Source organism: Eurosta solidaginis, chromosome 1 (assembly GCF_040869045.1).
Source record: "Eurosta solidaginis isolate ZX-2024a chromosome 1, ASM4086904v1, whole genome shotgun sequence".
In the NCBI taxonomy this organism is placed as follows: Eukaryota; Metazoa; Arthropoda; class Insecta; order Diptera; family Tephritidae; genus Eurosta; species Eurosta solidaginis.
The window spans coordinates 98115850-98142947 of NC_090319.1; the positions used below are offsets into that span (position 1 = coordinate 98115850).

At 41.2% G+C, this 27098-nt stretch overlaps 2 protein-coding genes and 1 long non-coding RNA gene across 3 annotated transcripts in view; 1 reads left to right on the plus strand and 2 right to left on the minus strand.

The window, feature by feature from the left end:
* Positions 1–1042: 1042 nt before the first annotated feature.
* LOC137236813 (J domain-containing protein CG6693-like) lies at positions 1043–2331 on the minus strand. Its single transcript, XM_067759823.1, has one exon. The coding sequence runs from the start codon at positions 2030–2032 to the stop codon at positions 1166–1168; it is 867 nt and encodes a 288-aa protein (XP_067615924.1). The 5' UTR covers positions 2033–2331; the 3' UTR covers positions 1043–1165.
* A 537-nt stretch (positions 2332–2868) lies between these two features.
* Positions 2869–27098, plus strand: part of LOC137236563 (uncharacterized) — a 29359-nt gene continuing 5129 nt past the window's right edge. The window contains exons 1-3 of the long non-coding RNA XR_010948491.1: positions 2869–3027; positions 3087–3729; positions 3786–4726. This is a non-coding gene — a long non-coding RNA (uncharacterized lncRNA). The remainder of the gene's footprint in view (positions 3028–3086; positions 3730–3785; positions 4727–27098) is intronic.
* On the minus strand, positions 24644–25754 carry LOC137236552 (J domain-containing protein CG6693-like). The gene has a single exon (XM_067759309.1). The coding sequence runs from the start codon at positions 25604–25606 to the stop codon at positions 24785–24787; it is 822 nt and encodes a 273-aa protein (XP_067615410.1). The 5' UTR covers positions 25607–25754; the 3' UTR covers positions 24644–24784.

The following is a 27098-nucleotide window of genomic DNA, read 5'->3' on the forward strand; positions in this document are numbered from 1 at the left end:
AACTTAGCCTTACGTCTTTTAAGCCCAATCTCTGCATATGGCTGTTGTCTACAATGTCCTGTAAGAATAGTTGTTTGAATTCTTAGGTTATTTTTCGAAAGGGCTGTCATTGTGATTTGTACTATAACCTCCTACGAGTAACTTCGATTGTCTCCTTTCCCTCTTTTTTTTATAATAAGTGACGCCTTATTTCCTGTGGGCTACCTGGAAGAAGCGGCTCAGGACCAATCGGTTGTGCAGTCGCTGAATCTCTAGCCAAGCTGTCTGTCTGCTCATTGCCCTACTCTCCCCTGTGGCCGGGACCCAGGCCAGCAGAACTACATTGTGTGCTACTAATTTATTTAGTTTTTCCACACATTCAAGGACCAGTGCTCACTTTATTTCGATCTCCGAAATTGCCTTGAGTGTGGTTTGACTGCCACAGAGTGTGGGAAGTGTTTCGTCGGAGTATACGTGTTGAAGATTCACCTCAGCGCACTTATGGCGAACACTTCTGCTTCAAATATGCTCGGGTGTACTCCCAGAGGCACTGATATTTTGGATCTGGGTCCAAAGACTCTAGTCCCTGGCATCTTCGAAACATCTGTGTACCAAACGATCTTGTGTAGACATCCGCTAGTACAATTATTGTAATTGTGTATTTGTATCTTAATTACGATGGCCAGGGTCATATTAAGATGCAGCGACAATTTAAGAGTGGCTTTGAAGGGGTATTGAAACTCACGGTGGAGTTCCCGGCAACCGAATTTCATTATCCAAAAAATAACAGAAGTTCAAGGTTGGCCTCGCACCACACCAAGGTAGATTGTATTTCTCACCCAATGCAATATTTGGTACCAACGGTGCGCACAGATGGTGGGCCGGTGATTTACCTAATTAGATCCGATGTGGTTTGGAACACTGTGAGGCACGGCTGACTTCCACCGGCGCTGCGCACCTCAAATTCATACACATCGGTACACATATGTATTATAACTTCTGAAATTTCTCCACCCTCCATGACATGTTATATATATACATAATGTGTGTAATTAATTACCAATTTTTTTTATAAATCTACAACTAATTTATTTTATTATGTTTATAGGTATTTTACAAACTATAATTGAGTGAACAGTGAATCGCTTATCCTTAAATACAAATCTATAAATTTATACCATCAAGTCTACTTGCGATTTTTTTGAACCCTGCCTTTTTTTACGCCATTCGTCTTAGGTGTACCCTTTGGTTTCTTTCTTGAAGATGATTTCTTCGACTTAACTTTACCGCAAATATCGAACACCTCTGAGTCGTCCTCAGCATCTTCGCCACCATATTTTTCCATTAATTTATCCATGAACGAATCAAAGTTAGACTCTCGCGACTTATTACGTTCCATAATTTGCCTTTCCAGACTATTATTATCGTTTTGCATTTTTTTCTTAATCTCTTCTGCTTCTTCAGATTCACGTGCATATTTCTTGTGCCTGCGACGGCGTTTATTAGTTGGCTCATCGGTAAATATTTTAAATTCTGGCACTTCCCCGGCATCAATCATTTCGCGAATGATTTTTTGCATGCGCGGCTCATTTTCCACATTAAGGAATGGCACTTCATTCATCATATGATTTATGCAACCTTTGCCATTTAAATATGCTTTTTTCATATCATTTCGTTCCAATTCGGAGTCTATGTATGATTTTTGATAATTCGAAATGTCCTCTACAGTGAGCGGCTTAAATATTTGACGCCATAATTCCAACCACGAGTTCAGTTTACCCTCCATATCATCTTCGTCGTCTATGACGCCTTGTTCGTCATATAAATCACGTTTTTGTTTATCCGAAAGTACTTGATATACCTTTGATAGAACTTTGAATTTTTCTGTTGCAGTGGATTTCTCCTCATCCTTAACACGATCGGGATGCACTTGAAGCGATAATTTGTAGTAGGCCTTTTTTATATCTTTGGGTAATGCAGATTTTTCCAGTTCGAGCAGCTTATATATATCCCGTTCGCCAAAATATTCGTCACATAAATCTAATAATCCCATTGTGATGGTTTACTTTTTGTTTTTTTTTTTTGAGAAAAAATAAAATCTAGCAACAGTCTATTCTGCAAACAAAATATTTGCAATTAAATCGTGCACAGAAGGAAATGACACCAAATTGGATTGAATGCGCGCGGAATGCGAATGATAAAAAGGGTTGCTATTGTAGCCTGAGTGATGGAATTATACACTATTCCATCCTTTTCCAAATTTTAAACGTATTGTATCCAAATAGGAAAATTTAAAATATGTGTACAAAACTCCCCGCTATAGATGTTTACGCTTAAACCATTGTAAACTTTACCAAGTAGCGCAACTAACAGCTGATCGCTAAAAATTTGCACACACACACAAACATCACTAGTGGCCATATTACGGAAATCTTAGGGAAATTGAAGTTAAATTTTTAAACAGACATAAAATGTTATAATTTTGGAATATATAGCATCTAGGACACCTTAATTGCAGTAATTGAAAGAAAATGTTTGCTTATACTCAAGTATTTAATTATTTTTTCTAAATTTATCTTTAATATTGATGCAATGATTGATCCAATGCAACTCTGGTCTTCCTACTGTTCTTCATTCCACTCCATTCGAGTGCCTATTTTCACGGCCTGCGATTGCCTTCCACTCTATTCGCAACATAACCTCGAATTAAGCTGCCAAACTATATAGTAAACAATGCTTAAAAGCCAAACTTCCTTAACCCTAACGCCATAGTCGTAACCATACCCATATCCATAACCATCTCTATTGTGATCGATTAATGGTGCCATAACCGTAAACAGCTGACCATTGCTGTCGCGAGCTGGGAATGTTGTTTATAAAAAGTGATTGTGTAAAGTGATTGCAAAATTTGGTAATTTGTAATCAAAATAAAGTAAAAGAAAACATTTTTAATAGTATTTTTATTAATATTGCAACAAATTGAGTGCATATCTACATAGTGAAACAATTAGGTGGTGAATAAAGCCCCATATCTACAAGTATCTCAATGTAAGCTGTTCACATATTAAAAGTTTAACAAATGAATAAATATTTCTGTATTCTTACAGATTTAATTAAATATATCACTACATATAGGCGAAGATTTATATATATTTGAAGTGCATTAATACTCTGTCGTTATATTTGGTAGGGTCTGTTAGGGATTGACGGTTGACCATATATACCAACACCAGCAAAGCGGTTGCATATCCTGAGGTGCTCTTACCGTTTTGTCTGTTGGTCGACCAATTGCTTGATCTCGGCATTGAGAGCAATAATTTTCTTATCTCCTGGGTTGGGGTTTCGTCTGCCGGCGATTCCTTGCTATCGCATCTATGAACCGCACTATATATAATGGATAATTAAGAAAAGAAGTAAATAAAACATATATATCTATTCCTGTTTAAGCTAACATGAGCAGTGACGAAGAAATTGACAACTTGTTCCTCAGCATAATGGCGTTATATGCTGAAAGAAGGAAATTAAGACAAAAAAGACGATGGCATGCCCGCCCCATTAATGCTAATAGGGCTCAAGCCGGATATCACCAAAGACTTTCTTAAGAATTAAGGATATGGACGAAAGCGAGTTTTTTGCGCATACAAGAATGTCCCTGCCGGTTTATGAAACTTTGCTAAAACTAATGACTCCATCACTAACCAGCTTCAAACAACAATTTGGTGTGGAAGAACGTTTATCAATTACACTTCAGTAAAAAATTTCCAGATATTAGCATCGTATATTGTATTAATTAGTATGATTTTTAGGTACTTGGCACATGGTATTCCTTTCAAAAAATAGCTTGGAGCCACAAAATTGGAAAGAGCACTGTGAGGATAATTGTGTTGGAGACTTGCGAGGCTATCTGGCAAACGCTTTCCCCAATATATTTAAGTGAACCCACAGAGCAGCAATAAAAAGATATAACAACTGACTTTTTCCCAAATGAGGAACATGCCAAATTGTGAAGGTGCTATTGATGGAAAGCACGTTGCTATAAAATGCCCTCCGAAGTCAAGATCACTGTTTTTTTAATTATAAACAGTTTTTCAGCATCGTATTGTTCGCAGCATGCGATGCTAAATACCAGTTTACCGCTGTAAGCGTAGGAGCTTATGGAAGTCAAAGCGATGGAGGCATTTTTCATGCAACAAGGTTTGGGGAAGATCTGTTGGAAAATCGATTAACACTTCCACCAGATACTCCTCTTCCATTATCGTCACAACCCTTTCCGCATTTCTTCGTTGGAGATTGTGCATTTCCCTTAAAAAACAATCTAATGAAAGCATATAGTGGAATGAATACGACAAGGGAACAGCGAGTTTTTAATCACAGACTGTCGCGGGCCCACCGCGTTATAGAAAACGCATTTGGGATTTTGACTGCGCGATGGAGAGTATTGAAAACCAAAATGGAGTTTTATCCTGAAATTGCAGAAAAAATAGTCTCGCATGTGTGCTGCATAATTTCATTATGTTCCACGATACTAGTCGATGGTATTACCCAGAAAACTACACTGACGGAGAATGGGCGAGTGCAGAATGGAGGAACGAACTAAGAACTTGTGGAGGTCCGCTGCGGACAGTACACTCATTTCGAAGAAGGGGCCGAAATAGTACATACGAGTATCGGGAATACCTTACCAAATACTTTATGACCGATGGTGCAGTAGCGTTTCAAAATCACATCGAGTAATATATTTCAGGAGGTAAGAGCAGCTGTTTTATCTGGTTATGGTTTTATGGTTATAAGTCACCATTAATCGGGCCTTAAACTATAGTCATAGTGTACCTATACAAGTGTGTCAGCTAAGCGATAAACGTCAAAACTACAAACAGCCTCGCTCACCTGATGCAAATCTCAGGTCTAGAGTTGCATTTTTGGTACGTAAGAGTACTTCAAGCTGAGTTGCATTTGATAGTTTAATAAAACTTTGTAGTATTTACAGATGAAATAGTTGCATATATTTCCGCGGAAATAAGAATACTAGAAGATTTGTAGCCCGCAACAATGCGGAAACATACGGAAAGCAAAATTTATTTAAATTAGAGTCAAAATATAAAGCGCCACGCGTGTAACATGGAAAAATTTCACTTCTAAGGCTGTTTACACAAATGCATAACAAGCCAACCTAATATAAACGCACGCAAGTCATTTTCTGTCAAAAATGTCTCATGCACATACAACTTGTATGAGAGCAACCCAAATTGATTTTGCTGCGTGAAAACCTAACTCGATTTCCAATTTTTATTCTGCGTGGCATTTAGATTTGACGTTTGCACACATGCTTTACATTGTCGCAACGCATGCTTATTTGGGTTAGGACAAAAAGCGCCGGTTGTTTGCGTGCGCTAAAAAAACGCAGTGCGGTTTTATTAGGTTGGCTTGTAAGGGCAAAATTATATAAACGCTTTGTTCGCTTTAAAGCAAAGATAACGTACAGCGTTTCATTGTTTTTCGTATGGCGTTGTCAAAGCGTAGGCACGCAACCAAAGCATTTATGTAAATTTTTCGATACTTCGCCCGACAGATGAATTAATGAATGCAACACAACAACCAAAGCGTCTGTGTAAATCCGCCTTAATTTTTGTAGCTGTGAAAGTCTCCTGCAAATAAAATGGTGCTGTAAGTGCAAACAAATCAAACTCCTATATGACACTACTTTATTTTCTATGTATTTTTCTTTTATTTTCTCTTATATTTTTTGTCGAGGAAGCCAATAAGGTTTCAGTATTGGTGTAAGTGTGTGAACTATATTTAAAAAACTAACGAAATACAAGAAAAATACAACGTAGTTCATTAAAAACAAACAAGCCACATTTTGTATTTCGATAGGGTTTTTTGACATTAGGCCGTTTTTTCTTCATTTTTTCTGACAAATGAATATTTTGTTTTTAGTTTCAAAATTTTGTGCATAAAAACACAACTAAATTCACAGTGTACATTGTGTGTACAAATGACTTTTCAACAAGTGTACATTTTTCAGTTTTTCATAGTTAAGGGATTGACCTCCAGATTCTTGTGTTACACAAATATAGTGAACTTTGGTACAGACTTTCAAATTAAAAAGTTTTTCACAATAATTTGAAAAACTACGTTTTTTCTGCTTTTTACACTGAAAGGAGTAACCCTCCCTAATAATTTAAACTTTTAATGAAAATCAATAACTCTGAACTGAACACTTTTTGCCATGATATAAAATTAAAATGCTGTGGAACAGGACCACCACCTTTGTGACTACATAAACCCTGTTTCAATCTTTTACGTCTCTGCACAGAACCCCAATTGACCGTTTTCAACCGAAACAACAACACACTTGTACTTGTACACTATGACTATAGTAAACAATGGCTTAAACTTTATGTGGACTACTAAAGCCGGAGTCATTGGTGCCGTATGTCGTATCGCTGTATCCGTATCCCTAACGTAATCAGCTGTTTATCGTTACGACGGTAACCAAAACCCAATTGGTTGGCTACGATACGGGTACGACCTTAGCGGCACCAATAATCGATTGCATTCATTCTCATAAGGTTGGTCGAATCAGCTGTTATAAGGTTACCGATACGGTTACCGATAAAGCACCAATGTCTCCAGATTAAGCGTCAAACACCTCTGAAATTGCTGTGCATAAAATTTGTACTACTAAATTTCAATACGCATTATCCTCGGGATTCAAGGGGTTGTGTAGCGCAATATATAGCTTCTCCAACCCAATTGTCAACCTCACTTTCGAGCGGCGAATCCCGTTTCACTAACAGACGAGGCTCTGGCGACCCCAAGCTCCTCATGGAACTTGGGGGTGGGGAGGGAGGGATGGCCTGAAGGTTTAATGTGGCCATATAAATCGTTCCCGAGATGGTCGGGCCAGCACCTTAATGGTGCTGTGTTACCGGAGCGTATCGGATCTGTATCCGACAAAGGACCATCACATCGATAACACTCCCAAAAGCCTTCGGGGAGTAACCTAATCGCTACAACAACAACAACAACAACAAAGCATTATCCGCAGATGTAACTGAAATATGTGTCTATTGCCGTCTTCCAGTGAGTTTTACAGCTCCGGCTCACACTCAATTCTCACGGGAATGCTCTGGATCATTGAGAGACTTGAGAAGCAGATATCGTGAAATTTTCGCACACGGGAAATGTGATAGGCAGATGCCGCTGCCTTTTTTCATTTAACGTTGCAGCGTTGCTAAACTAAAAAGAAGTAATTAACAAATTATCTGGCTCACAAATTGAACCAGACTTCTATCTGGATTTATCTGGCTCAAATCGTTGTTGTAGCATTTATATGCAAAATTATTTATCAGGATTTTGCCACCGGATGATGGCAATTCCTACCTTGGAGTAGAAATTGGTTCATTTTTTACAGCGAACAATAATAAGGTAGGTTCGATCAGCTGTTCTATCTGGTTATGGATAAGTCACCATTAATTGGCCCACTCTGTTTCAATATTTACGTCCCTTACCTGCACAGAACAATAATTCATCTTGTTATGGAATCGCATTTACGGTGGAAGCAGTAAGGAAGGCGGTCGGCATGATGTGGTGGTGCACAGTGTCATTGTCGGCTGGGACGGGTCCTTGCCAACCTTACTGTTCCTGCGCCATAAACAGAAAAAAAGTTCCTATCATGCCTATCAAAACTAAAAGCTGTCAAATTAAAAAAAAAACCTGACAGAAGCGCAGAGACCGACTCAAAACGCTTATCAATACAAAGTAAACGACATCCGGTCGAACCGGATGCCACGGACAGACCGTTAAATTCAAAACTTAAAAATTAAAAAAAAAAACTAACGCAAAAAAATGTTACCGAACCGGACATGGCCGGTTACTAACGCTGAAAATGGGAAAAAACGCTGAAAATTAAAATGCAAAAAGGAAAAGGGCCGAATATATATAGGGGGCGCCTCAACCCTCAACCATGGCCACCGACGCACCTGTATTTCTGTGGCCCCTTACCTGGTAACCCTACGTGCTTTCTAAATAAATGGCGACGCCAGCATTCCCATATTATTTACAAGTTTATTCAAATTTCATTTTTACTAACGTATGTATGCTATAAAAGAAATATTTAAAGCTATACCTATATTTATGTCACCCCCTTTTTTCTTGACAAGGGTTATAAGCGCTTGGTGTGAAAACAAAAAAATTGTAAATAAATGTGCTTATGAATAGTAGATATATTACATACAAAGTAAAAATTTGGTTTAATGCCCGTTTTCGTTTCATTCACAAACCTCTTCTAGGGCTATACAGTTTGGATACAAATTCCGATAATTGGGGCCCCCTTACAAAATTAATATGTTGTTGTAGTAGAACTTATTTTTGAGTTTAACAAAATATCAATTCGGTATAACGCATAGTATAATGATACTAATATGTAATATGTACTAAGAAAATTTGTTATAAACGCAATTAAGATTAAATTTGGGGTAAATCATACTCCTCGAAGAAATTGTTTCACATATTCAAGTAAAACATAATTTTTAAATTTATAGGAAAATCAACGGAATCGTTTTACATGTTCAGGTAAAACGCGTACTTTTAAATTCATCGAAAAATTAACGAAATCGTTTACATGTTCAGGTAAAACGTGAACTTTTAAATTTATGGTAAAATTAACGAAATCGTTTTACATGTTCAGGTAAAACGTAAACTGTTTTGCATTTACCAGTCAGTGCTGGTATTGTTTTTTTTCTTGCTTCTAAGTTAATTAAACCTATCTACTTAACTTTACGTTACGTCTACTTTTTTTTTGCATGATATAATAAGTTAACTTTACTACAAGTGGATGCAGCTTGCTCTCTTTAACTTGGGTATATGCAGGTATGTATGTATTACGTGCTAAGATTCTATACTAGGGTGATAGCCTTGAATTTGAATATGTCTGTATATTAACAATATATGTTGTTGCAGAGTCAAAAAAAATAAAGAACAAGTTGAGACTACAAACACGTATATTTAGTTCAGTATTGGAACGAACTCACCGCTTTAACCGCTGATATTCGTTGTCTCAATTGGGATGGCCGCAGGCCTGTGTTCGCTGCCCTGTGGTTGTTATTGTAGCTGGTATTGTTGTAGCCGTATGGTCGTAGCTGATACGGTTGCGCTAGCATTGTTATAGCCAGTATAGTCGTAGCTGATAAGGATGCGGCTAGTATTGTTGTAGCCGTTATGGTCGTAGCTGATAGGGTTGCGCTAGCATTGTCATAGCCGGTATAGTCGTAGCTGATAAGGATGCGGCTAGTATTGTTGTAGCCGTTATGGTCGTAGCTGATAAGGTTGCGGCTAATATTGTTGTCGGTGGTGCCCGTGATAATAGTAGGCGCCGTTGGTGGTGGTTGGCGCTTTGGGTCGAGGTAACCGAGTGAACCGGGTGGCGATAAAGCTTCGTGCTACCCTTTACGAGCCGGATGACTTGGCTCTTTGACGTTGATTGTATTACGCGGCAGCGTACTGCTAGCCCTGGAGGCAGAGGTGGTGTCGGACGCTTTTCCGCAGATGGTAGGGTTCTTCGTAAACGTAGAGGAAGTGGTTTATATCACTAGGTGTGACTGCGAACGCCGACCTACTTCAACTGGATCTTGTGTCCACGCAACACAACCGGTGCAAGGTTTATTACCACCCAAAATAGACGCGTAGAAACGAGATTTGTCGGAAAGAACGGTTTCGGTGCTTTGCGCTATCGACTCTTTCCTAGTTTCTGGACAATCACCTGCTTACGCGCACAGCCGGCGAGGATGTTTTGTGATTAGTTGAGTATCGTTGGGGATGCGCAGTGAGCAATAAGGTTACCAAAGCAGTATAGTTGAATATCGTTGGGGATGCGAAGTGAGCAATAAGGTTACTAAAGCAGTATATTGGCGGAACTTGACGCCTTTGCTGCTGAAGTTATGCCCCTAGATGTTATATATCCCGTTTGTATAATTGTATGGTCGCCAAAATTTCGCTCACACAATTTTTCACCTTTCCTCTTTTTCTTTTTGCCGGAAAACTCATGGCAATTTTCGCTAGTGATGGCCCGTCTGTTTTTTTTCTTGTTTTTCGATACTTTTTATCGCAATTTTCGCCCCATCACTAGGTGTGTTCGCGCGAATACCATGGTTCAACTATATACAGGTTGGCTCATCTGTGAAGCAACAAAACATGTCTGTTCAAATTGTCAAAATCTGTGTATTGGTGTTGGTGCGAATGGTATGGAATGGAAACATAAAACTTAGCAGTTTTTGTATGTGTAAGTAAAATGTTGCCAATGTGTTGGTTTTATTTTGAGTTTGCCATCTCCTTTTGACAATCCCTTCGACCATGCAATGACATAAATAAAATCAGCTGATGAGATGAGCCAACCTGTACATAATTGAACCATGCGCGAATACGCTCCCAAGTGGATCGTAGCCGTAGACCGTGAAAAGAAATTGATTTCGCCGCTTAGATCTCGGATACGGCCTAAGAAATCGCAATATAATCGCTGAAATGGCCTCTCGGATACAAAGGTATTTTCTATAGGCGGTCTCGACTGCTGATTAGTAGGTTTTACTGATTTGCAGGTATCACAACGCTGGACGTAGTCCCTGACGTCCTTAGCCTGCTGCGGCCAGAAGTACTTCTGCCTAACACGTTCTAAGGTTTTCTGCCACCCGCCATGGTAACTCCGGTTAGCGTCATGTGCTAATCTCACTGCTTCCTCAGTCAACCCTTTCGGCAACCATAATCGCCACAGTGAGTCTTCTTCCCCTTCCACCCCCTTACGAAATTTAACTCGTTTGAAAATTACCCCGTCCACCACTCGTAAATCCGGAAGCGATTCCTCGTTTTCGGTGACGGTCCGAATCAAGTCCAAATATTCGTTGCTGCTAAATTCGGGAGAGGCTAAATCTATTTTCCCGGGTGTGGTAGTGAAAGTCAACTCATCGGCAACAAACCGCGACAGCGCATCTGGTACTACATTCAGGGTGCCCTTACGATGTTCCATTTTAAAGTCGTATCTTTGCAGTAAGAGCGACCACCTCGCCAAGCTCCCGCTCAAGTCCTTTTATGTCATTAACCACTTACGACTAGAGTGGTCCGTGATGATACGAAACGGTAATCCTTCAACATAGGGTCGAAAACGCTTCATGCTGATTATGGCGGCGAGACATTCCAGCTCGGTTACCGTGTAATTGTGTTGAGCATTATTCAGTTTTTTCGACACAAACGCGATCGGATGCTCAGCGCCCTCGTCATCGACCTGGAACAACACTCCGCCAACACCTATTTTGGAAGCGTCGCATTGTATTACAAATTCCTTTGAAAAGTCTGGTTGGGCCAAGACAGGGGCGGAACTCAAAGCTACTTTTAGCTTTTCGAAGGCCTCTATAGCTTCAGAGGTAAGCTTGAACGGGCCTGCTGACTTACGGAGACAATCGGTCAAGGGACCTGCCAAGTCAGCAAAGTTGGTAATAAACGCCCTGTACCAATTCGCCATGCCCACAAACCTACGCACTTGCCGAGGGGATTTAGGGATCGGGAAGTTTTGCATTGCTTCTATTTTTCCCAGATCCACTTTCAGACACCCGCTGCCTATCAAGTACCCTAAGTAGCGTATTTCCTTCTGACAAAATTTACTTTTCTTCACGTTTATTGTCAGCCCTGAGTCTCTCAAACATTGGGCCACTTCCGCTAGCAATTTCAGGTGGTCTTCAAAATTAGTGCTGCATACCATCAGGTCGTCCAGATAGACAAAGACGTTCTCTCGCAAACGCGAAGGGATTGCCTTGTCCATCAGCCTACTCATAGTCTGCGGTCCATTGCACAGACCAAATGGCATTACTTTGAAGTGGTACAGAGGCCTCCCCGGAACTGCGAATACTGTTTTTTCCTTGGAGGACTCTGTAAATTTGATCTGGAAGAACGCGTCCTTCAGATCAATGCCACTAATAAAATGCGTATCCTTTAGTCTGCTCAATAAGCCGTTGATATGAGGAAGAGGGTATGAGTCCTTCTTAGTCACCGCGTTGACCTTCCTGGAATCTATGCACAGCCTAACTTTACCTGGTTTCCGGACCAGTACTACAGGACTACACCACGGGGAGTTTGATTCTTCTATAACTCCTAACTCGAGTAACCTGTCTAGTTCGCTAAAAGCTTCGGCTTGCCTCGGTGGCGAAAGAGGGAAATGTTTGCTTTTTATGGGAACGGCATCACCGGTGTCAATGTGATGCTCCACTAATTTAGTTTGGCCTAGGCCTAATTTCTCGTACGAAGGAAACGTCTCGATGACCTTTTGCAATTCTAATTTCCGGTCTGGTGACAATTCATGGAGGTTAAGTTCCTCTTCCTTTTCAAGTCTAATCTCTATGCACTCTACGCTTGGGAATATTTCGGGAGCTAACGCAAATGCTCTCCAAAAATCTACCCCGAAATACGCTTCTTGGAGCAATGAGGGAACAAGGTAAAAACGCCCGCGGTATATACGAACGCATATAGGGGCTGATATTCGAAGCCGTTATCCTCTAGGAATTCTAATCCATTTTTCCCTAAGATGGAAACGTTGGCTCCCGAGTCCAACAACCCTACGAGAAAACTATCCTTAATTTTAGCCTTTACGAGAGGCCTTTCATCCTCTGTAAGCGTTAACGTGGTGGCTTGCAGCAGTCTACGCTCCTGTACTCTCCTGTGGTATCTCTTCCAAAACTTCAAAATATTGTCCGATACCGGGTATTGTTCAAAAATGGTATGTCTTATTTGTTCGTACCTATGTTCCCTTTCTTCAAGGTTTGGTGAAAAATGCGTTTGGCAAGCGACATCCCTATGCTGGCGTTGCAGAATTCTGGTCGGCTCTCCCATCGCTGATGAGGATGTTTGACTCTCGGATTCAGAACTATTCGAATTGTCCGTACTGTCAGGGTAAGTTATTATCACGTTTGGGTGTTCCTTTGCCAGGGTACTACTGCACCTCGGAAGCTCACCACCTCCATGCAGAGATTCACCCTCTGGTTCGGTGCACGGGACGACACTTCGAGCACCGGCTAGTGTGGGAGCTATGAAGCCGAACGAGGATCCCCCGCCTTCTCGCTCGGGTACTGGTTTCCCTGCCTGCGATGGTCCCTAGGGCATTTTGGAGTTAATACTCCCCTATGGCCGCATTTAAAACAAAAAGGATTCCTAATGGGTTCCTCGCAGTATATGTATGAGTGGCCCATTGCCTGGCAATTCCAGCATTGGATTCCCGAATAGTCTGGCCTCCTGTTGCGTCGATATTCCAGCGCCTCTATCTGTGGATCCATTTCGCCGTCCTCTCCTTCCATCCTTATGTCCGGGGCTGTCACAGCTTGCTTTATTTCAGCACTTGTTCACCTCTGCGTGCTACATCGCGTATATCATGAAGGGTCCTTACATCTGCGTTAAAAAGCATCAGCTTAAGGCTACTGTTGACGTTTCTTTTTATTATGTCAATCAGTAGAAGCTCCGACATGGGTTCTCTTAAGCGTGCGTTCAAGGAGATTATGTCCGTGTGGAACACGTCATAGCACCCACTTGCTTTCTGCTTGCGCATGGAGATCTCCATCATGATCTCGTGATCAGTTTTCAAGGTGCCAAAATCTCTTTTCAATGAGTAGCATAAAAAGGCATAGGTCGCATTAGGGTTTTGTTTTGTGAACAGCCAGTACCATTCTTCGGCCCGCCCGGAAAGAAACAGGTGGAAACTAGCCATAATTTGTTCGTCCGTGCATTGAGTGCGCTCACACAAGGTGTTCAGCTTAAAAAGGAAATCGGCTACGCTCCCAGTGCCGTCGAATGAGATTTTCCACTCCTGCGGTTTCACTACTATGCTGCTCGGAGTCGGGTACATTGGTGGTACTATTGTTGGAAGTGGGTTACGGTCCATCCTATTTGCGTTCCGGTTTTGATGAATTGATTGCTGCGCGGATTCGAGATCGGCGTTGAGCTGGTCCATGGTCTCTCCGCATTTCCTCCTGCGAAGCCTGGAACAGCTGGTGTAGCACGTCCACCCACGAGCCTCCACGAGTAGCTTCATCCTGCATTCCTAGGGTATTCGCCCGATCCCCTGCAGCTTCTCCAGAGTTTCCAACTCCTTGGTGTAATGGTAAGGCACCAGCTCCATCCGGTGCATAGGTCGACACATTGGTCATTAGCCCCGAAATATCATGCGTGTTTAATAAGGGCGCATTAAGGTTACTGGCGCTTACAGGTCTGTCCATTTTATCGCGAGGGTCATTCAGGTCCGAGCCCACGTTCATTACCGTGGGATCTCCGTATTGTCCCCCTACTGGGGTGTGCACCACCAAGGGACGCCTGGCCTTGGAGAAAGCCCCTCTATTATTACCGCCCCGGTTCTGGTTTCCCCGGAAATTCCCCGCACTCCCGAACGGAGTATTCCGGCCCGCTTGCCCGAAAGACTGGTCGCGCGACATATTCAAAAAAAAAGGTCAAAACGTAGATTAAAAAAAAAATTGTTGCCACGTAAGGCAGTTAGGGATTGGAGGGAGAAAAAAAGTTTAATTCCACCCCTTCACTTCGTATACCTAACGATGATTGATAAAAAAAATTTTTATATATATATCTACAGGTGCGCGAGGAAATACAAAAAGCTCGCAAATAATAATTGCTACGATTGATAGCCGTACAAAAAAAAAGTCAAGCTGCAAGAAAAAAATGATTAGTTATATAATCAATGGGAATGCTGGCATCCCCTTCCCGAAGGCACTCGGGCCACAGGCAAAAACAAAAAATCACAAATCCATTCATACTTGTCCCTAGTGCTCCCAACCGAAATGCGAGGGGGTCTTAAGGCCCCCCTCCGAGACTGGTTGGTGCCACTAGGGTCACTCCAGGCACACACGGGTTGATCTCAACACGCCCAGCCGCAACGCAGGGGCAGTCTCCAGGGGCTTGCCCCTGGGACTGGTTGGGGGTGTTGAGGCCTCCCGTCCATTCTCACTGGACACCCCTCCTGCCTCCGCCGCAATGGGTGGAGCGGTTTCGGAACCGCTCCCCCAGTCTGGTGGGACAGGAAGGAGTGCCACTTTGAATCCCAGCTCAACCCGTCACAATCCAGGTGGCACTAGGTGTTGCCACCTGAGACGTGGGATGAGCTGGGGTCCTTACAATTCACCCACTCACTCACACATGACAACACAAATTCGGTAGGTAAAAAGTTATAAAAATTAGACGTTACAAAAAAAAACCCATTTAGCGGACAAAATTTACCAACGCCGACTACGGACAACATTCCGGCAACAAAAAAAAAACCCAACTACAAAAAAAATAAAGTGCGTGCAGCACTGCCTCACCGGGTGAATACAAAAATTCGGAGGACTGACGTGAAGTCCCGTGGATCCCTCAGCTACCGGAGACGATGATCACTCCGGACACCCTGATCCGTCTAACCATCCTACCGCAACGTAGGTGGCAGCTCCTGTGGCTGTTCACTCGGACTGGTGGGATGGTCAACTTCACAAGTTGACCTGGAGTGACCCTCGCACCCGGCGCCTCAGGAACCACGTTGGGCGCCATCTGTTATGGAATCGCATTTACGGTGGAAGCAGTAAGGAAGGCGGTCGGCATGATGTGGTGGTGCACAGTGGCTAGCCATTGCCGGCTGGGGCGGGTCCCTGCCAACCTTACTGTTCCTGCGCCATAAACAGAAAAAAAATTCCTATCATGCCTATCAAAACTAAAAGCTGTCAAATTAAAAAAAAAAAAACCTGCCAGAAGCGGAGAGACCGACTCAAAACGTTTATCAATACAAAATAAACGACATCCGGTCGAACCGGATGCCACGGACAGACCGTTAAATTCAAAACTTAAAAATTCAAAAAAACTAACGCAAAAAATGTTACCGAACCGGACATGGCCGGTTACTAACCCTGAAAATGGAAAAAACCGCTGAAAATTAAAATGCAAAAAGGAAAAGGGCCGAATATATATAGGGGGCGCCGCGGGTGGTGTTGCGACGCCCGGTGCTGATACCACCCTCAAAAACCATGGCCACCGACGCACCTGTATTTCGGTGTCCCCTTACCTGGTAACCCTACGTGCTTTCTAAATAAATGGCGACGCCAGCATTCCCATATTATTTACAAGTTTATTCAAATTTCATTTTTACTAACGTATGTATGCTATAAAAGAAATATTTAAAGCTATACCTATATTTATGTCACCCCCCTTTTTTCTTGACAAGGGTTATAAGCGCTTGGTGTGAAAAAAAAAAATTGTAAATAAATGTGCTTATGAATAGTAGATATATTACATACAAATTAAAAATTTGGTTAAATGCCCGTTTTCGTTTCATTCACAAACCTATTCTAGGGCTATACAGTTTGGATACAAATTCCGATAATTGGGGCCCCCTTACAAAATTAATATGTTGTTGTAGTAGAACTTATTTTTGAGTTTAACAAAATATCAATTCGGTATAACGCATAGTATAATGACACTAATATGTAATATGTACTAAGAAAATTTGTTATAAACGCAATTAAGATTAAATTTGGGGTAAATCATACTCCTCTAAGAAATTGTTTCACATATTCAAGTAAAACATAATTTTTAAATTTATAGGAAAATCAACGGAATCGTTTTACATGTTCAGGTAAAACGCGTACTTTTAAATTCATCGAAAAATTTACGAAATCGTTTACATGTTCAGGTAAAACGTGAACTTTTAAATTTATGGTAAAATTAACGAAATCGTTTTACGTGTTGAGGTAAAACGTAAACTGTTTTGCATTTACCAGTCAGTGCTGGTATTGTTTTTTTTTTCTTGCTTCTAAGTTAATTAAACCAATCTACTTAACTTTACGTTACGTCTACTTTTTTTTTTGCATGATATAATAAGTTAACTTTACTACAAGTGGATGCAGCTTGCTCTCTTTAACTTGGGTATATGCAGGTATGTATGTATTACGTGTTAAGATTCTATACTAGGGTGATAGCCTTGAATTTGAATATGTCTGTATATTAACAATATATGTTGTTGCAGAGTCAAAAAAAAAATAAATAACAAGGTTGAGACTACAAATACGTATATTTAGTTCAGTATTGGAACGAACTCACCGCTATAACCGCTGATATTCGTTGTCGCAATTGGTATGGCCGCAGGCCTGTATTCGCTGCCCTGTGGTTGTTATTGTAGCTGGTATTGTTGTAGTCCGTACGGTCGTAGCTGATACGGTTGCGCTTGAATTGTTATAGCCGGTATAGTCGTAGCTGATAAGGATGCGGCTAGTATCGTTGTAGCCGTTATGGTCGTAGCTGATAGGGTTGCGCTAGCATTGTCATAGCCGGTATAGTCGTAGCTGATAAGGATGCGGCTAGTATTGTTGTAGCCGTTATGGTCGTAGCTGATAAGGTTGCGGCTAATATTGTTGTCGGTGGTGCCCGTGATAATAGTAGGCGCCGTTGGTGATGGTTGGCGCTTTGGGTCGAGGTAACCGAGTAAACCGGGTGGCGATAAAGCTTCGTGCTACCCTTTACGAGCCGGATGACTTGGCTCTTTGACGTTGATTGTATTACGCGGCAGCGTACTGCTGGCCCTGGAGGCAGAGGTGGTGTCGGACGCTTTTCCGCAGATGGTAGGGTTCTTCGTAAACGTAGAGGAAGTGGTTTATCTCACAAGGTGTGACTGCGAACGCCGACCTACTTCAACTGGATCTTGTGTCCACGCAACACAACCGGTGCAAGGTTTATTACCACCCAAAATAGACGCGTAGAAACGAGATTTGTCGGAAAGAACGGTTTCGGTGCTTTGCGCTATCGACTATTTCCTAGTTTCTGGACAATCACCTGCTTACGCGCACAGCCGGCGAGGACGTTTTGTGATTAGTTGAGTATCGTTGGGGATGCGCAGTGAGCAATAAGGTTACCAAAGCAGTATAGTTGAGTATCGTTGGGGATGCGAAATGAGCAATAAGGTTACTAAAGCACTATATTGGCGGAACTTGACGCCTTTGCTGCTGAAGTTATGCCCCTAGATGTTATATATCCCGTTTGTATAATTGTAGGGTCGCCAAAATTTCGCTCACGCAATTTTTCACCTTTCCTCTTTTTCTTTTTGCCGGAAAACTCATGGCAATTTTTGCTAGTGATGGCCCGTCTGTTTTTTTTCCTTGTTTTTCTATACTTTTTATCGCAATTTTCGCCCCATCACTAGGTGTGTTCGTGCGAATACCATGGTTCAACTATATACAGGTTGGCTCATCTGTAAAGCAACAAAACATGTCTGTTCAAATTGTCAAAATCTGTGTACTGGTGTTGGTGCGAATGGTATGGAATGGAAACATAAAACTTAGCAGTTTTTGTATGTGTAAGTAAAATGTTGCCAATGTGTTGGTTTTATTTTGAGTTTGCCATCTCCTTTTGACAATCCCTTCGCCCATGCAATGACATAAATAAAATCAGCTGATGAGATGAGCCAACCTGTACATAATTGAACCATGCGCGAATACGCTCCCAAGTGGATCGTAGCCGTAGACCGTAGCAGCAGACCGTAACAATCTATGCCTAATTGACCGTTTTTAACCGAAACAACAATGGCAACCAAGATTTTCTCGTTATTCAGATAAAGTTAAGCGCCAAATACACGACACGAACATTTCCGCGAACATTCCGCAACCTTGTTCGCAGCTTTGGCCATACACCATACGAACTTTTGGCCGAACATTAGTTCTCTTTCAGACAGCGATGAATACGGACAACAATTGTGCTGCAGCAATATTGCGCGCTGTGGCAATTAAGCGTAAAATAAATTTATACATTTCAATAAATTCACTCAGAAATTTTTTATTGTCCATTTTACTTTCCCGCGCACGTCTGTTCCGTTCAGAAATTACTACGATTATGAGCTATTTCGCCATACACGCACGAACAGTTCGCGCAAATGTTCGCCAAAAATTAAAATATTTTGATTTTTGGCGAACATTTGCGGGAACTGGCAAACACCACCATACACGACAGAAAAGGTCGCAGAAACATGACATAACGGGAATGTTCGCGGAAATGTTCGTGTCGTGTATTTGGCGCTTTACGCGAGGTGAAGAAACCGGAAAGATCGGGAAGATAGCTGTTTATTTTAGAAACCAGTACATCAACTGAAGGGCCAGGTCCTGTACATTGTAAAGGTCTACAAGTAGGATATGTAGAAGCACGCACATACACAGCCACGCTCACCTGATAAAATGCTTGTTCTTATTCGTTTTTTGTGTGGATGCTATTTTGCACTGTTGTACTTCTTAGGTACAAGAAAAGTGTAGTAGCTGCTAACGAAAACTGCGTAAAATTTTTATTGTAAAATTACAAAGAAATATCCTTATTTACTTTCGAACGAGCGCTTAATTACTTCTCTCTTTAAAATACATATGTTTTGGACAATTTTAATTAACAAATTGTGATACTTTATTACCGGGGACGATTGCCAAAATACGACCAAAACCGTCGGGGGAGGTATTAATAGACGCGTTTTTGCCTCGCTTCCAATAATTCGAATACTTTTCCGCTTTTGGACTATTGATAACAGGACAAAACGCGTCTTTTCATTTTTCTTTTCGCTTTTTTGGACGGGTTATTGCAGTCGACCTCGGTTTCAAACTGTTTTTCGCGGAGAACTTTTGAACGGGTAGAAAAACTTAACTCCCGTCTTTGTATTCTTAATACTGGAATAACTACGCGTCCTCAGATAACCCAAATTGAAGACTTTTTATAATTTTCTGAAGGACCCATATGGGTGCACTTAGAATTTCCTACTAAATTCGTTCAAAAAAATTTACCATCACAGCAACCCATATCTGATATTCCGATCCCTTTTTTGTTTCCCTGTGTCGCTTTCGACGAAGCAACCCGGGTAATTTTGACACTTCGTTCAGTGTCAAAACTCATGTTCCACGCAGGTTCCACTGGGTTCCACGCTAGTTTGACACTGACCGAAATGTCAAACTGCCGTGTGTTAGAAAGGGAAAGAAATTGTTTCCCTCCATTACATATCATACTTGTAAACCTGTACAATGGTCCTGTAGCCATACAAACCATAGGCATGATAATGGAGGAAGGGAACACGTATGTTAGCATGTAAGCGTATGGATATACTAATAGAATGCAGCGAAAGTAGCGTTGGACTAGTATTCGATTTTTGCATTTCTACTTTTCATAATTGTTATTGTAAAATTACTGACTGCCTGCGCGCAGTCCTACATAATTTTATAACGTTGGAATTGTTACTAATGAATTGTTTTTAGGAAATAACCGTCCGCCGGCGTACGAAATCGTATATAAGGGCGACAAATTAGCTTGTAAGGCCAGAAGCTTTGAGATAGGCATATGAGTCAGTGGACTTCTACCACACTGACCAAAACACGACCTGAAGGTTTCTTCATTTCGTGATTAGTTTTATATTCAGTAGGAGGTTTCTACTCTCCAACTGACGGGGAGCTTAGCAGAGGGGTTCTACCTCAGCTACTCTTAACGAGACAGGGCCACAGAATAGGAGTAGCTATTAAGGACATTGAATGTTTAAATAAATCTTATACCGTTTTCGGAACTCCTTTGTTTACTTATTTCAATCGGAATAGGTTCTCCCACCAACCATAGGAACCCTGGATGGACTGGGCATACCTCAGCAGAAATAAGTCCGTCACACCTTCTATATTGAATAATTAAAACATTATATTAATATCATCATTATATATTTATCAGAAATGTACTATAATGGGTAATTGTTTACTTTAGCTCACAACTGCTAAAACCTGACCAAAAATATCGGGAGACGTGTTGATCCCAGGACCACGTATCCGAGAGCGGAAATTCAAACTTTTATTTCTGTCAAAATTTATTTCCAAAAAACCGAAAAATGGCCCGGAACGCTCCGAAACCGGGGATGGGATCCATAGTATTTTTGCACAGAACACCTTTCTGCATTGGCGGCCTTCGGTCGCGCTTATAAAAAATTACCCTGGGTGGGTCCAACACCGGTTTGGAGACCAAAACTATATCCGCGCAAAACACTTTTACCCACAGTTTTTCTTGTGTGTGGTACTACAAAATCAGCAAAACAACAACCACATGAAATTTTTAAATTTTGTTTGCAAATATCTCCGAAACGAAATAAAATTTTGAATTTCCGTTTCGGATTCGTGGTCCTGGGATCGAAACGCGTCTTTTGACACCTCTCCCGATATTTTTGGTCGGGTTTTAGCAGTTGTGAGCTAAAGTAAACAATTACCCTATAATGTTACCAAATAACTAGAAAAGATTATTTAAAACAATACGTGGCTGTTAAAAGAGAATTTTATTTCTACGTTACAATAAAATAGTATAAATAGTAAATATTTTGTGATTATTTTATTTTCAGCTCTTAGTCCAAAAATCATTTAGTTGATGTTGCAAAATTTTGTTTTGATGTAATCCATGAATAATGGTTCATGAATGAGACGTCATTAATTCAAGTTAATCAAATGTATTAGTGGATTTTTTATAGGGCCCGTAAATTGTTTAGTCCCGGGCCTGGATTTTCTCTCTACGGCCCTGGCTGTGTCGATGCCTCTCTCTTGAGGGTGAGCGTTTGCGACTCTCCCGCCGCTCTTCCATATCCCCTCGGGGTCTTCTTTGCCAGTTTTCGCAAGGGCTGTCTCTGGCTGCGCTTTTTTCCGTTCCTTGGGTGGATGGGTGCCCCTTTCCTGGGCTCTTGTCGCTTTTCCTAGCCTCTCCTCGGCTTGGCCAACTGGTGGTGATTAACCCACCATTGTGTGGTTTGATGCTGCTCTGTTTTTGTGGTACTTTGCCCACTGTGCTGTTGAATTTTGCTGGCCATATTGTTCCCGACGGTGGTGGTTGACCCACCGTTGTGTTGTTTATCCTCGCTAACCGTCTTGGTGGTGCTCTGCCCACTCTGGTGCTGGATTTTGACTGCAGTGCCCATTTTTTGATTTTTTGACCGTCTCGCTCCCGGACGTTTGGTCATCGTCGTCCCTGGCATGCTCCTCAAAAATGGCAAGTTCTTACGCCGTCAAGTTTAGATGGCTCAGGGGTAGGTTCTCTCGCCCTGTTTTTCCCTTCGGCGTTTGTTGTTACCGCCGCTCTTGGCATTTAGCTTGCTTTCCCACCCTGCGGTTTATTTTTGTTCTTTGTATTTGTGTTTGTATTCATCATCTTGTTCTTACGATGACATGCTTGACATGGCAAACGTAGTGATCTATTTTAATATATAGGGAAACTCGGTTCGTCCACCGCGGCAGAGTCCCTTGACGCGGTAAGGCCATAGTTACTCCCGAAGGCGGCCCGGTATCAGGGAGGTGCCGTTATAATATAGCCGGTGTTGTAAACCTCCTGGTCGCAAACTAGTCCAATGGTGTCGCATAACACCCTGGATTAGGAGGTAACAGTTCCTGGTTACCACTCTCATGCGCGGCGAATTAGCCGGAGTGGGTAGCCAGGCTGCCCCCATCCGGCCGGCTCGCAACAATTTACGATTGGCGTAAGTCCATGCACCACTACAAGGTGCCTGTCCTCGCGGGACACTACCGACTGTAAGTCAACTAAAGATCTTAGGGGTAACGTTCGATCTTACTCAAACCTTCAAGGCGCATGCCGCCGAAATTATATATAAAGCCGCAACAAAATTCTCAAGTCGTTTGCCAGCAGCACCTGGGGAAAAGATAAAGAAACGTTGCTGACCACGTACAAAGCAATTGGCCGGCCGCTCATGAGCTACGCGTCACCAGTTTGGTCGCCTGGTCTTAAAAACACATACTGGAAAAGGCTGCAGGAAAGAGCTCAATATGAAAGAGCACAACGAAATGCTGAACAAGCAGTTTTTTCTAAATTGTCACAAACAGGACATCCTACAAACAACTGCTTGATCTAGCACCGTCTCCACGCGGGTTAAGGGAACACCTCCATAAGTACTATGAGAAGATTCGGCACCTGCCAACACATCCTTTGATCCAGACAAACATAAGTAGGCCCTAAGCCAAAGCCACACTGAATCGGTAAACGCTTTTGCCAGGACGCGCCCGGTGAACCCCGTTATTAATATGCAATATTCTACCCTTGCAGAAGAAGAAAGCACACTACACCAACAACCAAGGGAGACACGGCTCACCCTGGCCCAACTTCGCCCTAGATAGAGTAACAGGTTAAACTCTCACTTGTCCAGAATCAACCCCGACATACGTAATGTATGTCCTGCATGCGATGTGTCCCCTCTTGACACCAACCATCTTTTCAATTGTAATATAGAACCTACGCCTCTAACACCTATCTCCCTATGGGCTGATCCTGTTGAAACAGCCAGTTTCCCTGGACTCCCGTTAGAGGACTTTGATGACAAGTTGTGATCGGTCACACCTATTGGATGGTGCGAAGCACTGCTACAACAACAACAACAACAAGTTGTGAGTGGTCGTGCTCATTGAATGGGGCGCAGCACTGTTAATACAACAAGAACTACAAGTGGAGACCATAGCATACAATGATGGAGACACTTTCATACTATTCTGATGCTAGGAAAAGTTGTATTCACAACTCGTAATTGTGATCAGGCTAGTAAACATTTCATTCGTACTGCGGTTTTCAGAAAAGATTGTTCACGTCCCTTATATAGATAATTATTGAGGATTGCACCGCGACCATTGGTCTATTGTGCCCTAATCTCCTTTACAGCACCTCATCAAAGCCGATTTCCTTGATGAAGCCTAGTAGTTCTCTAGGCTTGAGGGATTGAATGTGATAATGCTCTGGGCATGGTGAGCCCAAAAACTTAGCCTTACGTCTTGTAGCCCAATCTCGGCATATGGCTGTTGTCTACAATGTTGACGCCTAGTTTCCTGTGGGCTAACTGGAAGAAGCGGCTCAGGACCAATCGGTTGTGAAGTCGCTGAATCTCTAGCCAAGCTGTCTGTCTGCTCATTGCCCTACACTCCCCTGTGGCCGGGACCCAGGCCAGCAGAACTACATTGTGTGCTACTAATTTATTTAGCTTTTCCACACATTCAAGGACCAGTGCTCACTTTATTTCGATCTCCGAAATTGCCTTGAGTGTGGTTTGACTGTCACTGAGTGTGGGAAGTGTTTCGTCGGAGTATACGTGTTGAAGATTCACCTCAGCGCACTTATGGCGAACACTTCCGCTTCAAATATGCTCGGGTGTACTCCCAGAGGCACTGATATTTTGGATCTGGGTCCAAAGACTCTAGTCCCTGGCATCATCTTGTGTAGACATCCGTTAGTACAATTATTGTAATTGTGAATTTGTATCTTAATTACGATGGCCAGGGTCAGATTAAGATGCAGCGACAATTTAAGAGTGGCTATGAATGGGTATTGAAACTCACGGCGGAGTTGCTGGCAACCGAATTTCATTATCCAAAAAATTACAGAAGTTCAAGGTTGGCCTCGCACCACACCAAGGTAGATTGTATTTCTCACCCAATGCAATATTTGGTACTAACGGTGCGCACAGATGGTGGGCCGGTGATTTACCTAATTATATCCGATGTGGTTTGGAACACTGTGAGGCACGGCTGACTTCCACTGGTGCTGCGCACCTCAAATGCATACACATAGGCACACATATATATTATAACTTCTGAAATTTCTCCATCCTCCACCATTAGTGTGTCTGACATCTTATATATGTAATTTGTTTTATTATGTTTATAGGTATTTTACAAACTATAATTGAGTGACCAGTGAATCGCTTATCCTTAAATACAAATCTATAAATTTTATACCAAGTCTACTTGCGATTTTTTTGAACCCTGCCTTTTTATACGCCATTCGTTTTAGGTGTACCCTTTGGTTTCTTTTTTGAAGATGATTTCTTTAACTTAACTTTACCGCAAATATCGAACACCTCTGAGTCGTCCTCAGCATCTTCGCGACCATATTTTTCCATGAACGAATCAAAGTTAGACGCTCGCGACTTATTACGTTCCATAATTTGCCTTTCTAGATTATTATTGTTTTGCATTTTTTTCTTAATCTCTTCTGCTTCTTCAGATTCACGTGCATATTTCTTGTGCCTGCGACGGCGTTTATGAGTTGGCTCATCGGTAAATATTTTAAATTCTGGCACTTCCCCGGCATCAATCATTTCGCGAATGATTTTTTGCATGCGCGGCTCATTTTCCACATTAAGGAATGGCACTTCATTCATCATATGATTTATGCAACCTTTGCCATTTAAATATGCTTTTTTCATATCATTTCGTTCCAATTCGGAGTCTATGTATGATTTTTGATAATTCGAAATGTCCTCTACAGTGAGCGGCTTAAATATTTGACGCCATAATTCCAACCACGAGTTCAGTTTACCCTCCATATCATCTTCGTCGTCTATGACGCCTTGTTCGTCATATAAATCACGTTTTTGTTTATCCGAAAGTACTTGATATACCTTTGATAGAACTTTGAATTTTTCTGTTGCAGTGGATTTCTCCTCATCCTTAACACGATCGGGATGCACTTGAAGCGATAATTTGTAGTAGGCCTTTTTTATATCTTTGGGTAATGCAGATTTTTCCAGTTCGAGCAGCTTATATATATCCCGTTCGCCAAAATATTCGTCACATAAATCTAATAATCCCATGGTGATGGTTTACTTTTTGTTGTTTTTTTTTTTGAGAAAAAATAAAATCTAGCGACAGTCTATTCCGCAAACAAAATATTTGCAAGTAAATCGTGCACAGAAGGATATGACAACAAATTGGATTGAATGCGCGCGGAATGCGAATTAGTGTTGGGAACTATCGAATGAAAACTATCGAGTTATTCGATAGTTCAATAATTTTCATTCATTCGATAGTCATTTGAAATTCGTTCATTACTATTTTTTCGAATTACTAGTTTTAGGTATGAATGATTCGTTCACTACTATTTTTTCGAGTTACTAGTTATAGGTATGAATGATTCGTTCATTACTATTTTTTCGAATTACTAGTTTTAGGTATGAAAGATTCGTTCTCTACTATTTTTTCGAGTTACTCGTTTTAGGTATGAATGATTCGTTCATTACTATTTTTTCGAATTACTAGTTTTAGGCATGAATGATTCGTTCACTACTATTTTTTCGAATTACTAGTTTTATGTATGAATGATTCGTTCATTACTATTTTATCGAACTACTAGTTTTTGGTATGAATGATTCGCTCATTACTATTTCTTCGAATCATTCGTTCTATTTAAATTTTTGCTGTGCATATATCAGTGTTAAAAAGATATTAAAATAAATTTAGCATACGTCAACCTAATCGACAAACGTTTTAAGCGTGGTAATTGTTAAATATTTTTAACTGAGGAAGTGATTTTAACAATTTAATTTGTGTAGATATTTATAATGCGGCCTGGATTGAAGAGATCTTCTGTTTGGGAGTTTTTTACCAAAAATGGCAATGAAGTTAAATGCCATATATGCAAAAAAATTTTTAAATTTTCTGGCAACACATCAAATTTAAATGACCATCTACGCCGTAAGCATCAGTCTTCCTCAGAACATAGGAATCTAACTTCAGGAGAAATAGCGCCAGTAATTTCAGAAGAGGAACGTAGTTCCACTTCTCTTTCGTCAACTACTGCAGGGAGTGCAGCGCGCAGTTCGTTAACAGTACCTACCGAAGACATTTCCAATAGTGGATGTTTGAGAAGGACTGTTCAAACAAAATTATTTGTTACCAGCACACGTTCTGAGCTCTCAGAGCCAGAAAAAAATAATATTGATGAATCTCTTTTAAAGATGATTACAAAAGACTTGCAGCCGCTGTCCATCGTTGACAATGTAGGATTTGTAGAATATACAAAAAAGCTTCAGCCATTATATTACTTGCCAAACAGAAAAGTTTTATCAAATACAATGCTACCTTTTAAATACAATGAAGTAAGAAAGAAACTGCATGACTTGCTCAACATTGTAACACATATTTCAGTTACAACTGATATGTGGACTTCTGATAGTCAAAAATCTTTTTTGTCAGTTACTAGTCATTTCGTTCGAGATAACAAAATGATTTCTACAGTTTTATCAACAAAGGAAATCTTAGGAAATCATACCTCCCAAAATATAGCTACAGAATTGAAGTTAATAT